Source organism: Malurus melanocephalus, unplaced genomic scaffold, assembly GCF_030028575.1.
Source record: "Malurus melanocephalus ecotype Western Australia unplaced genomic scaffold, MMel_1.1 scaffold_142, whole genome shotgun sequence".
Taxonomy (NCBI): domain Eukaryota; kingdom Metazoa; phylum Chordata; class Aves; order Passeriformes; family Maluridae; genus Malurus; species Malurus melanocephalus.
This window is the reverse complement of record NW_026623374.1, coordinates 257,830-275,428: the sequence shown is the minus strand read 5'-3', so window position 1 is coordinate 275,428 and position 17,599 is coordinate 257,830. Positions and strand designations below refer to the sequence as shown.

General features: G+C 38.7%; 1 protein-coding gene across 2 annotated transcripts in view; it reads right to left on the bottom strand.

The window, feature by feature from the left end:
* CCNY (cyclin Y) overlaps positions 1–17,599 on the bottom strand; it is a 119,340-nt gene that overhangs the window by 40,580 nt on the left and 61,161 nt on the right. The window contains exons 2-3 of one of the 2 annotated variants that reach the window (XM_057371145.1): positions 5,779–5,853; positions 66–100 (exon numbers count right to left, since the gene is read on the bottom strand). In XM_057371145.1, the coding sequence (XP_057227128.1) occupies positions 66–100; positions 5,779–5,853 (110 nt within the window). Of the gene's footprint in view, positions 1–65; positions 101–5,778; positions 5,854–17,599 lie in introns of those variants that run through there. The other variant, XM_057371146.1, reaches the window with a different exon arrangement.

Here is a 17,599-nt window from a genome sequence, read left to right as displayed (position 1 = left end):
ACTCTCATTTACTGTATAATATAGACAACAAGGAGAAAGCTGCATAGCGAGGCATTTGCACTTACGTGGTTTATATAGAGACTCTTGCGTTTTTCTCTCACTGCAAAAACACAAAATATGATAGAAATATTACATGACTATTTTTCCCGATTAAGCTTCTTATACACCATTTATAATATAAAGAACAGGAGTCTATCCATGTGCAACATTATAATTGCTTTTGCACTAAGTATATTTATATAGCAAACACAGAAGGAACACGTATCTGTAGGCATAAAGGCATTWATGCTCAGTAGTGTGGTGATGGGTTAAAATTCTCATCCAGTTGGGTACTTCACCAGGCGCTGGTCCGCATGGAAAGCTAATATGCAGTAAGATGCAATCCAAGTCAGCAGTGGACTAGCCATTCTTCCCCACTTCTCTGGGGAGTACTCCTGGGCCACCAGTGCCTTCATGCAAGGTACCTTGCTGCAAAGTGGCCTATGCTATTTTGCAGGTATGAAAGCACCTAGACAGCTTCACCATGGAGTTAGCAAATTGTCAGCATAGTTTACTGTTCACTAACTCCCACAGAGGACCCTTGAAACCATATGGATTACACCACTGCCCTCTGTAATGATCAGGCACAAGCCTGAAACTATTACTCATGTTGGATAGAACAATGAAAATATATTTATTTGGTGAGTATGAACCAGTCACCACAAGCAATGGTTGCAAGTCAAAGCCACAATTAGCCAAAATAGTCAGAAAGTAAATAGCAACAAGGGAGATTAATGTATAAAGTCTTAATTGTCAGGCAAATGCTTATTATAGCGGATTAAATATACTCTATTTCATTTTTTTAAAGCACTTCCCCAATTAACTCACCCCATAGAGAGCCTGCGAAGCTCTGYTCCAGTGAAAATACCACAGCATTTAGGATACAAGTCTGGAGGCAACTAACACATAAATCAAACTGTAGGATTAAAATAATAATGGTTTCATGCTGTAGGTGATTAAATGCACTTTGGTGCACCATAATTTGAAAGCTATGCAACCCAATGCACTTAGCAAAATAAGAGTGTTCACAATGGCGGGATAGCCTGTCCATTCCCTGTTGGATGAGAAGCCATTATTGGTGATTTATTATAAGCAAGCAATCTCACATAAACAAGGCTGCATGTGCGAATACTGTGAAATAATTGTGTTTAATGCAGACATAAAGTGGAAATAAAAAAAAAATAAGAAAAAACTTTGAAAAATCCTTACATAATTTTCCTCCCAGGGAGCAGAAAGGAGAATCACACATGACAGATGTTAGCCATGTCACTTAGAATATGCTCAGATCCACAATTACGGACATTGTATAAGAAACAGAATTAAACAGGAATAGCAGCAAAATTCTGATGATCTAGAAAATCGTTAAACTGCTTAAAATCCTGCTAAAACACTGCACTACACTTAAGCTCCACACACTGCATTTATCACCAGCAAAACACATAACACAACTATAGGGAAACAACAAAATGATGGTAGATACTTCTAAGAACAGCCAAAATATTTGTCTATATTGCAATGTACAGGCAGTAAACAATTCTGATAAGCTGTGTGCAACCTAATATAGTACATAACTCAAAGTTAACATCTATTAACTGCGAATTAAGTTACTGRTAAGTATTTAACAGTGTTTTAATCACAAATACCTATACCATATTAGAAGTTCTTCAAATCCTACAAAGACAGCCTGCACAATTAAAATTTCATTTTAATGACCTTCACTCCCCTTAGGTTTTTTTTTCTTTATTTTCCCTTGTATCCTTTATTCAATTCCCCATGAAGGTACAATCTTTTATTTCCCAAAGCAAGAATATCAGTCACAGCTCAATTCCATTTGCTGTTTTCCATCTTCAGAAGAATACATTAATGTGTTTATAAACACTCTTCCCTTCTCCCTGCTCAAGCACTTCTTGGGCACAACTTTGCAAGCACCATGGTGACCTCCTTCCCCTATCTCCCCATATAACAGAAATTCAGTCAGCCTGGACTGTCAGGCGAGGCCCTACAGGAAGGCAGCTAATCCTTTCTGTGCTTCCCACTCACTCTGCCATAGAGTAAGGCTCAACTGCCTCCAAAAGACATGCCAGTGAGGAATTGGGCAGAGCAGAACCCATTCTGTCACAACCACTCCTTTYTGCAATCACAACCCACACTTTAAATAAAGGGAAGCCAATTATTGCACAAGGCAAAATGACTGTAAAGAGATAATTCCATCACTTGGCTTCAGTCAGTTTAAAAGTGCTGCTCACACATCTCAGTATGGTCTGCAGCAGGCCAGACCATTGTTTTAGAAATAACCAGCATTTTGTAGCATAAACTCCTAATTGCAACTCCAGGCTTTTGGGTTTCAGGCATTGGGTTTTGATCATGCAAAGCTCAACAGACTTTGAGTCAGTTTAAACAATTAAACTTCTACTTTCTTTTTAACAGTTTAGAACTTCAAAGTTGTAATGCAACTCTTCAAGTGGAGCCTGAGGATGCTACCAAATTGTTGTAGTTTTCCTCATTCTAAGATCGATGACCTGTTCCTATTGCTGCAGGCACTTTCAACTGTTATTGCTGAGCTTTCACAATAGGAGGAAAGTATCCTGAAATTAAAAGGGAGTGAGGAAATMAACACATACACACAGAGGCACCTGTATGTATATGTACATATATATGTACTTTTTACTGAGCTGTAATAAAAACTTTCACTGTGCAATTTCTATAGACTATCTTAATGTTAACCATATCAGGATCAAGGACTAAATCCTTGAGGATTACAACTATAAGAATGTCTTGCATTTTGGAAGTTGGTAACTCATCTATTTTTGTTTTAATTGCTAAGTCATTTATTTTTGTTTTAATTGAGAAGACTGGTCCTAGGTAACATAAAAGACTAAGGGCAGCTTACTCCACTTCTATCTACCTATATAAATACAATTTCAAAATCTTTTTTGTCTAAAGCCCTTGTTGCACTGATATCGCAAAATTTAGCCAGGTACATTGAATGTGTAAAGTCAAATTTCAGTTAGGAGAGGGGCACAGCTGGAACCCACCAACAGGATAAACCATTGTCAGCTCCCTGGAGAAGCAAACATTGCCTTCTTGCTACCCTAAAGGAAAGGCAGTTACACTGTTGGAGTGYTGTTTGGAAACCCTGGGTTAACCACAGCCACACACTAAATAGTGCACAGCTTTCCAGTCACCCACGGCTCACTGGCCAAGCTCAGCAAACRAGGGAGAACTTGCATAAAGCACTCACAGAAGTTAAAAACGTAACAGGTAATATTCTTTACTAGCTCCCTAAATAGGAAGAATTCCACACATATGATTCAGAATGTAAAAGTTCCCAAAAGAGTTTGGAAGCATTTAGAAAAGATCCTCTAGTTAGGAATCAAATTAATATTTATTGTGACTTCAACTTTTCTACAGATTCACTGAATGCTCAGGTAATTAGGGATGCATTCAGACTATTAAGAGGGGCAGGACAATTTACATGCTTAGCATGGCATTCAGGCTTCCCACAACAAAGGAAAATAGGGACCTCGTAATAAACCGAGATGCCACATCCTGTCTCATTGTATTTGTTCTCTTTGCTCACATTTGATCACAAGCAGATCAAGCACAGCTCCCATGCTGAGAGAATACTACAAGATCATTGGTGAGGCTCAAAGAGCACAGGGCAACTAGAAAGCCAAACATGAAACTGCCTGAAGGTAAAATTGCCAAGTCACTCTAGCACATAGTGATGGACTTGGCCATTTCCCACTGTAAAACCACGAGGATGTATGCTCAATGCCATAGCCAGATCCTGGATGAAATCCTGAATCCTGATGTCACTTCACTCTCTGCTATGTGTATTTTAAATGTCCACAGGTCTTATCCATAGAAATATTTTCACTTACAGTTAACAGGGAGGTTTACAAGCCTAATACTATTCAATTAAGGAAGAAGTTATTTGCCCAAGTTAGGTGTTTTCAACATAGGCAGATCAGTTCTACTCTTCTACATCCTCTGAAGAAGTCTTGGGGATCCCCTAGATTCCACAGCAAYCTGTCAGAATAAAACCCTACATTCCCAAAAAAATCTCTCTATTTTCCCCTTAACAAGCACTTTATTGCATTTTGGTTAGGCAACATCCTTGAACAGTRTGGTAACTCCTACAGCTCACTTGGTTTAACAAGGGGCTCAAAGTACAGCCAAGCAAAATGCTTCCTACTGGGAGCTGTCCCACCAGAACACAATGGTTCTTGGTAATACATCAGCAGATAAATTTTTGCAGAATTGTTTTTTCTTCTGTACAAAAAAATTTATCCTTTGTATTTTTTTCCAATGTATCAAGGGCAGCTGAACAGATCTTACACTCCCATTGATAACATTTCTATAACGTTTCACTAAATTCATTGCTCTTACTCAAAAACATAATCTTCAATTACTTAAACTAGAACAAAGCTTCACAGACCAACTCTAGCATGGATATAAACCTTTTTATAAAATGCTTAAATTAACTCCATACTGCAATGAATTAACTGCTATTATTACAAGTAAGAATAATYATCCAGTCTGGTCAAAATTTTAATTGTTGGACTTGGGTCTATTTTTTCCTTTCTTTTAACAAGCTGTAATAAGAAACAAGTAGCACCCATATGGCATTAGACAGTTTCAAAACACTGCAAAATCACTGTAAAATAGGCATCAATCTTCATAATACAACTATGGAAATATTATCATATTCATTTTACAGACTACCAAACCAGWTTAATATGGTAAATCTCATGGAAACCCATATAAAGAGGCATTGACAGAAACAGAGCGGAATTCAGGACAATCTCAAGGTCAAAGGAGGTACTCACATAATCARCTCTTCAATTATGGCCTAAATGTATATCCTCTTTGTTCTAGTCATGCTCAAAAACTAGCAAAAAATATATGGTAAGTGAAAACTACATKATTTTTCAAGTGATGTGTTTGACACTGCAATTAACTATGTAAATCAAAAGCAGCATTTATAGGCAGCAGAAAGGAGGACAAAGAATTCATAGTGAACAGCTAGAATTACAACGCAGGAGCTGCTTTGGAAGTCCTGCTAGAAAATAATGTGTTTTGCATTCATTATTCATTTACTTCTAAACCAACATGTCATMCATGTCCAACAGGAAACAAAAAGGGCCACAGTAAATGGCTTCTATTCTACTAACTCTATCAGGAGGCTTGTTCGACCAATGTTAATTTTAGAGATCACCTACTCTATGTATAAAAAAAACCCAATTAAACTCCAGACAAACATGATTATACCCAATCCATAATGAGACAATGAGAGAGATTGTTTGGGTAGGATAAAAGTTACTTTGTAAACAAAATCTAGTACTGAACTCATTTACAGTATCGCCTGTATCAGAAAAACCCTGGAATGTCTTCTTAGCTAATATAAAGTGGCACTTCCTAAAAAAATATTTTCTACACATTTTTCAGAAGCTGTGCCTAATGTCCAGAGTTTAAAAAAAAAAAAAGAAACCGTTACAGAGAAAAATTTTTGATTTAGAGATACTACTTTTAAAATACAATTATATCAAGCTTCATCCACATTTGTACTACTGGTCTAACAAGACAATTAGCTAACAGTGTGACTACTTTAAACTCTGACATGATGCCTCTAAGTGCCTCTTTTTGGGGGAGAGGGGGCAATTACATATTAAAGGACTATCATGCATTCTAACAAAGGGTTTAGAGATAACTACTGTAATAAATTCAGTAACCTACCATCTGTTTGTGATTTACTGAGAAATATCGTACTGGCCCGTGGATGATCTGATGGGTTGAATTCCATGTTCAAATCTGGAAAGGAAGAACAGCACAAAAAACATTTATGATTATTCAATGGCAGACACAGATTTTCTCWTTCTTTTTAATAACACCAAGTTTACATACTTAAGAAGCTACTGTAAAACAAAATCCATCTTGAGGCCCACTTTTTTATCCTTCTTTGCACAAGTGGTTCTTTTTGGCATGCAAATCATTTGCATCAACACAGTTTTGGGATTAGACTTCAATTCTAAGGGCTGCTTTTGGATCAAAACAGATAAAAGCAGCTTGAGAAGTTGATACACAAGAAGTCAGGAATTTCCCATTTACCATCACTTTCTTCCCACCATGCCCAAAGGAACAGGAACATAGCTTATTATATGTAATTATTGAAGAATTGTTACAAACAAATGTGCAACCCTCACATAGACAGGTTTCCAAGATAACAAATGATTTTTTAAAAAAATTATTGTAACTGAATGTAAACAAGTAAAATATAGGCCAGAGTGTTTTATATGGTCAAGATTAGAAAAACTTGGAACTTTCACAGATTAACATTCTCTTTGCTGTAACAACTTCAAAAAATACCCCCCAAACCCCACAACTACATTAAAAAAAAAAAAAACAAAACCAAACCAGTCCTAAAAAATATTTGCCAGTTAAAAATTTGAAACCATCATACATTATACAAATTTCCATTAATGGTTTTCCTTACCAAGGTTAAAATCCATTGAATTTATCTCTTTCCAAATTCCACTCCACTACCAATTTGCTAAAGCTTACAGGCCCATATCCACTGAAAACATGCGACTAAAATAGTAAATAATCTTTCCCAGTGTGGCTTTCTCAACCTTTGTGCTCTTACATCCTATCTCCAAATGCACTTTCTCTTGCATTTGATGCAGGCATTTATGTGAGACTACATATGAGCACTGATATGTTTATCTTCTGTGACTATCCCAGCCTTTCTACAGTTCTCTCATTACCYTTTTATATCCTTGTGAAAGCTCAGTAAAACTGGAAATTAAGCCCCAGGTTTCAGGAAAAGAAAACAAAGTCTTTTTGCCCCAGGGTCAAGTTCTCCCATCTACAGCTTCCCCCATTTCTTCAGCATCCATGCCCATACTCTGCTTGTCTTTTCCTTTTATTTAATAATTTACTAGGTCTTCCACTTCCCTGCATTTTCCTCCTTACCACATACCTCTTTACAAATGTACTTTCTATTTGTATTTTTCCCTTTTATGCACTCTTGGTTTCTTTTTCACCTCCCTGGATCCTGTAGCTCATGAGATGAACAGCCTGACATGCTGCTAGAAATTCTGACTTCAAAGCACTATGAACTAGAACGTTTTCATGTCACTATAAGCATCTTATTTAGACATATAGAAGAAAAAAATTATCACCCACTGAGATAGACAATGCTGGTAAAGACCATTTCAGGATGGTTTTTCTGTTAAGCTGAATTCAAAATGCTTTTCATTACATGAAGAGTAATCAGCACTTAAAAATGCAAAATACATTGTCTTTTAACAATCTCTTCATCTTTTATCAAACAGCACAATACATCACCAGAAAAAAAAAAAACAAACCACCTTTTCTTTTTTAAACCAATACAGATATTTTTTCTGCAAATATTTCAAAGTACAGCAGTGCAAATTCAGTCAATAAAATAGGATTAGGAACACGAAACTGAATCCAGCTTGCAAAACACAGAAAGCCAGAAAAGCACTTCTTTCCTTCAAGCCTGGAAAATTACCTGCTTGAGGAATAATAACAATCTGGTGCAGGCTCACAGTTTGTTTGCAGGGCTGAAAAGAAAGGAAAACCAATCGCCACATATTACAGTCAAGTTTCATCTTGTGAAGACTCATGTGCTACAAGATGCTATTTTGCAGAAGCAGTAAATCGACAGAGGACTTAAAAGACTTTCTGAAAAAAAAACATAAACTACCAAAAAGCACTGGCCTTTGGATAAACTGTTATTCTTCTAAAAGGAGCTGAAAGAAGGCCAGCAAAAGCCCATCTCAGCAGCTGCAGAGGACAGTCTAGGGATTCCTAATTATTTTGGGGGAGTCATCAGCCCAGGGAGCAACTGTGGCTCCTTCCCATCACTGAGCCCCATAGAGCAGCACATGCCCTCTTCTCTCTACATCCCTTCTCTTCCATCCTCCCCTGTGACAAAACACATCCATCTGTCTTTCTTTTCTTTTTTTTTTTCTTAGGTGTCTTAATTGTACAACTTTAAAGCAAATGTCTTTTTGAATATGGCAACAAATCCTCACAGACCTGTCACTAGAAACCATGTTACAAAAGAAAGAGATCAAATGATATACAAATATCAGAAGGCAGTAACTCAACGCCTAATGGCACTATCCATAAAAAAGTTAATTCCATCCTAAAGAAARTAGCATATTCATACTGCTTTTGTGTTATTAATAGTTCTCTCTAGTATTTGAAAAGTACCATAAAACCAGCCATAATAGGAAAGGTTTACCCATTTTCTAATGAAACAGTCAACAATAAAAAGAGATTTAAACTCACACAAGCAACAGTCTATTATTCATAAGAGAGGGAAATGAAAACCAGAATTTTAAGTCTTGAAATGTGCACAAAAATGTTCTCCATTACTAACAGTCTGCTCTGCAACTCATCAAAACCTTCAAATGAAAGACTAACAGTGGGTTCTTCTTCCAACAGTCAGCCAGTACTCCAAAATCAGCTTTTAAGAAAAAGCCACCATCTCATAGGTAGTCTAAAGCCGAAATCTTTCACTGTAGCCTTCTTTCCAGTTAAACAGATTTGGAATCTTTTTCTGTATCTTTTCCTAGTTCAAAGATCAAGTTTGTTGGGTTTTTTTCATTACTGAAGGACTGTTAAGTTATGCAAAATATAACTCACATCCTGTAAACACCTGAACATGATATCCCATGAAAATTTCAGGGCTGATATTTTTTAAGGATTAGGAGCTGTAATCTATAAACACCTGTATACACCTTGTATCTACAAACACCTGTATACATACAGAGGTACGTTATCTGTATCTATAGATTGACTGACAATTATATAATAAAATGAAATTTAATCTTTGGGTTAGCCAAGGCCAAGTCAGACTCAGGTACACTTCAAATAAGAGATCATGTGTCTAACAAAATTCACACAGATTTAGAGGATTTGGTCAAGAACAATTACAAATACATGCAAATATACTCAGGATTGCACTCTCATTTTCTTCGCAGCAGTCAAATTAACAGTGATTACAATGGCCCTTTTCATGCATCACATCAAAATAAAATTGCTCTCAGAGAAAAAAAAAGAGCAGATTTTCCATTTAACTTAATTCAGCACTTAACTGTGCTGAAGTTTAAGACAACTACCAGAAGACCCCAACAAGATTCACACTGTACAGTGTGAGAAACTTAATTCCTAAAGCTACAGCATCTGCATTCAAATATGGCCATAAAAAGAAGCAAACTGTAAAACAGTTTGGCTTCAGACTTGGGCTAAAGCCCAGGCAAGATTTTAAATCTCAAAACAAGATCTTACAAAGCATTTCTGAGACYAAAAACTGAGCACAGCCTTGGTTTGCCCTATTTAAAGAGGAAAAAGAGTAAACATAAAGTTTAGATGAGTGTAGAGGTGAGCTGCAAGAGATGCAGACTCCTGAAAATGCCTTCAAATGAGAGTCATGAGTTGAAACTTTAGCTGAAGAAAAAGGAAAACCAGGAGGTGTCTGCAGTTCACATATAACTTTGTCAGTACTAAAAGCTCCCTCTAATCTATCACACAATGTAACAAAAACAGTGGAAAATGAAAGCAGAAAGAAAGATCTTAATTATGACCTTGGATGATAAAAGAGGGAAGACAATTAGGCAGTGAAGCTGTCCACCAAGGAACATGCACAAGGAACAACTTATCTTCGTGTTTTCCCTTTTGAGAAGATTGCTTCAGCCAAACATCTTTGGGATTCAGTCCAGCATGAGTATTTGGGCTCAATTTGAGAATAACTTATGCAAGTTACTTGCTTATGATTCATATGCAGGTCAGATCAGATGATCCCAGGGGCCTTGAGCCTAAGGTCTATAAATTCTTCAGAAATAGCAATATTTAAATTATTAAGCACAAAAGCTCAGCAAATCCCAGTGGCACATCTGTAAACTTTCTAAAACTGCACCAGACTATGCTGCAATTCTTCAGAAAGAGGTACATTTTTAAACTTCTGGTTAGAATATATTATGCAAGATAAAAACAGTAAAGGATGAGACTAAATCTTTCATGGCAAAACTTTAACAAAAAACCTAATTGCTTCTCCAGCTCATGAGTCTTACTGTGATAGGAGCAGGCACGACAAGAGGATGAAGGATGGGTGCTGTAGCAACGAACTTCTGAGCAACACACATCAAAGCTTCTGCGTGACACAAAGAGGAAAAACCAACACAGGCGCTGCTTTTCTAGCAATGCAYGTGGGCTGCAGCACAAGGGAGCAGGGCTGAAAATGTGTTTATTCTGTTAGAAAAATAAGATGTTATTTCCTTCCTTTTGAACAATGAGACTCAGGTAAGTTTGCGCTGCCAAAGCTCCGATGCTGATTTGATAACAGAGTAAAGTCTAAGCTGAGTAAACCACTGGTTTGAGTCTTACTCACTTCTGAAATAACCTAGTGAAAGACTTTCCTTCCTTCCCTTTGCACCTGAGACCCCAGGCTATCACTGCCACTGCACAGCCACCATTATCATTAAGGAAAGAGATTGTGTGCCATATTAATGACTTATCTTTAATGAAATTAATCTTAAAATGAAATTAATCCATGTTTCTTCATCCTGTAAGATTTTTTTTTAAATTATTTAAAGGGACTCAAGGTGAAAACAGGCCAAGGTGTTCAGAACATGCTGCAGAGGAAATTGTGCGGACCAAGCACTACACAAATTACTTTACTTGCCATTGTTTCTCCACCCCCAGCCCGACACTGCAGTGACTGCCTGTAGAGCATGGAAAACAACAAAACACCACAAAGCTGCTTATCAAGAAAGTACATGAATGCAAGCCATRAGCAATATCTAAGCCCTACACGCTTCCAGGAAGCGTGTCAAAACGGAAGAGAAAACAATCGCGACAAGAGCAAAGGGAAAGGGAAGTACAGGTGACCTGAGCTAAGGGAACAGCTTTCACAGAGATGTCAAAGGCAGAGCCTTCCATGTGCCTTGATGTGGGTGGGAAGCAGAACGGCTGTGATTCCCCAGCCTTGCAATCTCCATGCACCAGCAGCACCAGAGGTGTAATTTGCAGGCAAAAAGGGTGAAGTTGTTGCTCCTGCTCTCACTGTACCAGCCCATAGGAATGAGCTGATGTCATCTGTGGGAAGAGAAACAGAAACAGTATTCTCCAGGCACAGACAGGGAGGTAACCTTCCCCAGCACTGTGCCCAGAAAAAACTGCTGAAATAAATTTCAAAAGTCTCAATACACTTTATGCCTTTCTGCTTCTTTCTTACTCTGGTGGGCTGCTCCCCTCTATTAACAGCAATTAGCCACATGTACAGTAATGAAAATACTCTGTTAAATATTATTATGTTATTAGCATTCCCTGAGGAGCTGGTAAGAGTTAAAAGGACACCTCAGCTAAAAGGATCTCCCTCATCTGTCTCTAGTCAAATGAAGCTRAAAACAAAGACTAAAATAGAACAGAGAGCAGAGAAACAAGATTGAAAAAGGTTATATATATCTCTCATCATTATTACCCTTTTTCTTACATTTTATTTTAAAGTACCATCATTTATGGAGAAGAGGCACAATACAACCTTACATTTGGAAAGCCCTTTGACTAAATCTAGCAGTGAAGTTTCCATTTGAGATTTCTGTACATCAATGTCTCCGAAACGTGGGATGCACCGAACACTGGAACTAAAATAATTCACTGGGATAAATAAATTAAGCACAGGGCTGCTTTCTGCTCAGAGGTTTTTCAAACTTTCAAGCCAGAATAAGACTAAATTGCATAGGCTAATTTCACTGGCTAGTAACAATAACTGCACCTGCTTTCACACTAAAACTTCCAAGATGTGAGACCCACTACTAGAAGTTTCAAGCTCATGCARTTCAAACACCACACAATCACAGCRTAAGGATTTACCAGTATCAGACTRCAAGATCTAGCTGTAACTTTTTACAGTACTTCATGTCTAATCTAAGTAGCAACTAACCTATCACAAACGAAAATGCCTCTCGGCTGCATGCACTATTCTTGCAAGAACAAATGTTTGTGATTGTGTTCCAGTACACTTTAACACGGATTATTAAAAGAAAAGAAAGCTGGAAATTGGAAGGCTTTCAAGAGCCAAKTGGCTGGGAGGGAAAACTCCTTCAGGTTTGGCTAGGTTGCTGGAAAAACTTGGATGTGATCTTTGCTACCCTGGAGCTATGGTATTCTCTGCCTACCGTTCTAAGCAAACCATGGGCATGACATTTCTCAGCAAGTTCCAATTACATGGTAACTCTGTTCCAGGCTCTGCCCTGATCTCAGTTTTCGAGGGAGACAGAGATAGCTCACCAATAAAAGGAGCACTCTGTGGYAAATAATGCTCATTTCTGTACAGTTATGCCTGACCAGTCAGCCAAGTTACAGTCCAGAGCAGTTATCACGGGCACAGCTATATTAATTTTCTCTTCTAGAAGCAAATCACAGATATGACTTTCCACAGGGTAAGCAAGGTTCRTATCCAGGAATTTTAGTTTTGTATCACTTTTGCTTTCCCTTACACAGAAGTGTCTCCAACTAACTAGACACATTTCAAGAGCAAATTAAATGATCTGACATTACGTGATACGTCTCTTGTTCAAGGTCTCCTGACATTTAGAACACAAAAGAAACCAATTAGTAAATCTTTTCCCTCTCAAGTTCATCTCATGGAAGTTTTTCAGACATTCCAAGCACTGCACTTGATAGTAGTTGCTTTAACTGTAACCAAAACTAATTTTAAAAGTTTTGTTGATATGTAAGACAGAAGAAGACAAGAAAAAAAAAAAAACAAAAACGAACAATAGAAACACTTATCCATTCCCTTCCCCTCAGGAAAACAGAGAAGAAAAGACAATTTCTCCACGTTATATGAAGAATTCAGCATGGACTGAACAGAGTAACACTTCTATGCTATTACTAATTCAGGCTCTTTAAACACAGCTGTCCACCATAAAAAGTGCCTAACACAACATATAAGGCTATGCATACATGTCTTTCCATCATACTCAAATACTGCTCCTCTGGCTTCTGAGTATAACATTGAATCATTGAATCATGGAGTTATTTAGGTTRGAAAACACCTCTAAGATTATTGAGCCAACCATTAACCCAGCACTGCCAAGTCTATCACTTGGATGGTCCATTCATGTCCCTAAGTGCCACATCTGCAGTCTTGAAGATCCCTCCAGGGACAGTAWTGTCACTGACAGGCTACACAGTTCAATGAAGCCTACACAGACAATGCTTCAAAAACAGCAGTGTGACCTTCGGGCAACCCAAGTCCCCGTAGCAAACACCCAAAGGAAAAGTGGAAACAAAAACACTTCTTGAATGTAAATGTCTTAAGATGGAGACATTAAATACTGTTTCTGGTACAAGTTAAAACCATGGAGAAAATCTAAGTATAAGTATTCTGAGATTAATGCTAATGTGAACACAAATACCAGCTGGAAGAATATATGCTACTGCTTTTTAAGATTTCTAAGTATGCTTTTAAAATTCAGGTTTTTTAAGTCTTCCAGCCTGTTCTAATGCCTTGTAGAGGTAAATTTGGTCAAGATAAATTTAAGACTGGGTAACTGTAGGAATTAGTGATGAAAAGGCAAAAGGGAAATTTAAGGGCACTGCTCAGTCCTTTTTTTCTTCTTATTGTACCAGACAACAACTGGTAGTCAAAAGAGATGATTTAAAACAACACAAAAAATTATTCAGTCATYTTAAAGAGTAAATTATATGAATAATAGAATGTAAATATTTGAATTGGCTTAGATAACCAACAATTGAAAGGGGAAAAAAATGTTTCAAATTCTCAAGGTTTTCATTTTGCACTGTTCCAAGTGTTTGGAACATGTTTCAAGGTGTGCACAGGGCAGAAATTGAAGCCCACTGCCAGTGAGAGCCTGGACCCAGACAATGAGGACACAATGCAGGCTGCACTCAGCCTGTCAGGTTGACCTTTTCCTTCAAGTCTACAGCTCAAAGCAGCACTTAATTGTTACTTCCCAGAAAAGTTGTGGATGCCCCAACCCTGGCAGTGTTCAAGGSCAAATCATTAAAGGGCTTGAGCACTGGTCTAGTGGAAAGTGTCCCTGCCCATAGCAGGGGGTTGGGTCTGGATGATCATTAGAGTCCCTTCCAACTCCTACTATTCTGTGATTCCACRGTGACTCCACCACTTTCCTGGGCAGCCAGTTCCAATGCCCAACAATCCTCTCAGTGAAGAATTGTTTCCTAATATCCAATTTAAACCTACCCTGGTGCAACTTGAGGCCATTTCCCTTGTCCTATTGCTGGTTCCTGGGAGAAGAGGTTGAGCTCCACCTGGCTCAAACATCCTTTCAGGCAGTCACGAGAGCAATAAAGTCTCCTCTGAGTCTCCCTTCCTCCAGGACAAGCACCCCCAGGTCCCTTAGCCCCTTCTTCTGCTCTAGTCCTTTCACCAGCTTGAGTGTCCTTTGGACACACTCCATGCACCTCAGTGTCATAAAGCATGATTCATTATACATTACCCTAAAACATCTTCAGTGCAAGAAAAGTAAAATACAATAATGGAATGTAGAACACAGTCTGTTCTAAAAGCTACTTCTTTAAACCAAAGAATTTTGATATATATCACTTTCCCTTCACTTATTTGACTGAAAATCTAAGGCCAGCAATGTGAAGCAACTTCTCAAATATTATGCCTTTAAGATTTTTAGTTTCCTGTTAAAATTAGCAAGAATGATGACAAGCATGTGTGTGAGCACGCCTCCCTTCCTTCCTGACAGCATGCCCAAGACATGCTACAGCACAAAGGACACTGATAATCCTTTAGCTGAAAACKCTCCTCAGAGAAAGCCTCCCACCAATCTTGTAAAAATAATTGACTTTCCTTTTTTTTACGAAGAGTTCAACAGAACCTAGCCCAGGAATCACAACTGGACCCAAAACTTATTCATATGCAGCATATCCAGGGACATCAAGAAGACATACACTGGAATACGCACAAACTGACTCCAGAGCTGAGAAAACACGTTCCCCAAGACATTACAGGTATTCATGGACAAAAATTCACTCTGAAACACCATTTTCATTATACTGAGAGTGTAACACGACTTTYGGAATGAAAAACTTACACTGGGACAGCAAGTGGAGACCTGTGAGTCCATAAGACACAAGACCTGCTGTTGCTTGGGACTCCCTGGCACTGAGGAGGGAGCAGYTTCAGCCCAGCAGCCACAGGCAGCCTGAGCCAGAGCCAGCAGGTGCAGCAGCCTCCCACAAAGGTCTCAGAAGAGCAAACACCTGCCTCAGCTCATCTGGGTGAACACRCTGCCAGGGTCACACAGCTGAAGCCAAGCGAAACTGCTCTGACACTTCTCGYCAAAAGGCAAGGAATGCACGCGGCATTTCAGTTCCCCTGTAGGAGTACAAACATGGGGTCTCATTTTTTCAGAAGCGTGGTCTGCTTTAAATATTGTAAGTAATATAAATAATAATACTTTCACAAAACCATTTTTTCCCCAATAACCATATATGAAACAGTAGCCCTCAAGTAATGCAGGCTGCTGAGAGACACTACATCACCCATATTAACAGTGCCTTGCTTTGCATTTTTGCGTTTTGCAGCGCGTCGCCTGCCGCTGCTCATTTTCTCACTGATGACCTTTCCATTTTGTTACTAGACACACTCGTGGGCACTTGAGAACACAGCACTCAAGTTTCCCAGTTCCACCTTCTCTCTTACCAGCCTTCCTCAATTAAATACCACAGAGCCAGCTAGAGCACTCTGGATGTGATCCTATCACCATGCCCACCTTCAGGAATGCGGGCTGGCATCTCTCCACTCCAAGTGCATTTCTGTATAAAGCGGCCGAATGTCACCACCTGCACTGCTTCATCACCTGTTTCCAGAAGGATTTATCAACACCTTAACTACTGCCTGCTTTGGCAACATCACTTGTGCCTCACTTATGGAAAATGTAGCAACAGAAGGAACTAAGCCACTGTCCTATTAACCTCAAACTGAAATTCAGGCATTTCTCTAACATCCCTATGACACTGAGCACCACTTTTTCCCTAACGCACTTCTACACCACTTTAAATCTGCTCTGCCCTATTAGATTCAAAAGTAGATAGAAGGGAACATAAAACATTATGAAAGACTTTTAAAAATACTTTTAATTAAAAAAAAAAAAAAACCCAAATTTATTTTTCTTCACATAAATGTATCAGAAAAAATTACATTAGTCACTTACTACTCACTATACCTACTTTAAAAGATTTTACATGTATCATGTAAACACAGTATCATTACAGACCTAAACAAATTACACCAGTTGTTGCCATACCAAATTATTTCACTTGCTGTTCAAACTCAGTACTACCATGCTCTCCCACCAAGACACATCAAGCCATCCATGTCCCAAGTGAGGGCTGTGAACCCAGCTGCTCTTGCCATAGATTTAACCCAGARGTCAGCAGCTGGAAGGGGATTATTTGTCACTGAGCCAAACACACAWCATCAGCCAGCAGAAGTGTGGTGTTAACCTACAGCAAACTGAGGCAATTTTACTTGAAGACACAGTCAGCAGCATAACCATAATTGCACAACTGAGCTGATTGTGAGCCTGAATCTTAGACTGAAGCATTATCTGCAGCCTTAGTGCAAGGTGCATGCATTTCACCACTCCTCAAAACAAGACACTATTGCCACACAAATCAGTAAGAAACTGCGTGACCTTAAGGATGTATAACGTTCTACAAACCAGGGCACAGGAGCTTGAGCTGCAGCTCTACTCTGCATGTGGAAAAAGACATTTCATGATGCTGACTGAAGCTCTGAAGAGCTCTCACAGCAGCCCAGCAGGGCAGGATGAATTTACCCTTCCTCGATCCCTTGCAGAAATGATTTTTAAAAGTGCCACTGAAAATGGCATCTTTCCAGGCTCTCTTCTTTTCTTTTGCATTCCTACTGAGCTGTGTGACCCAAAGTCAAAGTAAGTAGGTAATCCGTGAAATACAAAGCGAAAAATATCGACCCTGGTGTCTCTGCAAATTTAGTGCAAGTGTATTATACAACACTTACAAAGGTACATTTCTGACTTCAAGGACGGCAGCTGTTTTTATAATATGCAAAAATATAACTTGCAATCCTTTCTGAGGAAGACSCCAGGATATCTGGCAAACTACAATAACAGGCTTTCAATTTTTCCCCTGCAGATTTGTATTCACATGGCAACCAAATTATCACACTACCAAGATACAGTGTCAAAATCATACATACAAATTGCCACCTAAAACTGTAAGTCAACTGGTATTAAAGRGATCTCTTATGAGTGAATATTTGCATCTGTCAATGTATGCAAAAGCCCATAAACTAACTCAGTTAAGGCACATGTACATGTATATGTAGACATCTGAGCCCCTGAGCACTGCCATTACTCAGCTGTCGTGCTGCCCCTGTGCCCAGAAGGCTCAGTCCATTAAAGTCTCACAGCCGAACAGGTACCACACTGCTTCCTGAACATGAATCCACTTCAGATGCAGCCAAGTCATTACTGTCCAG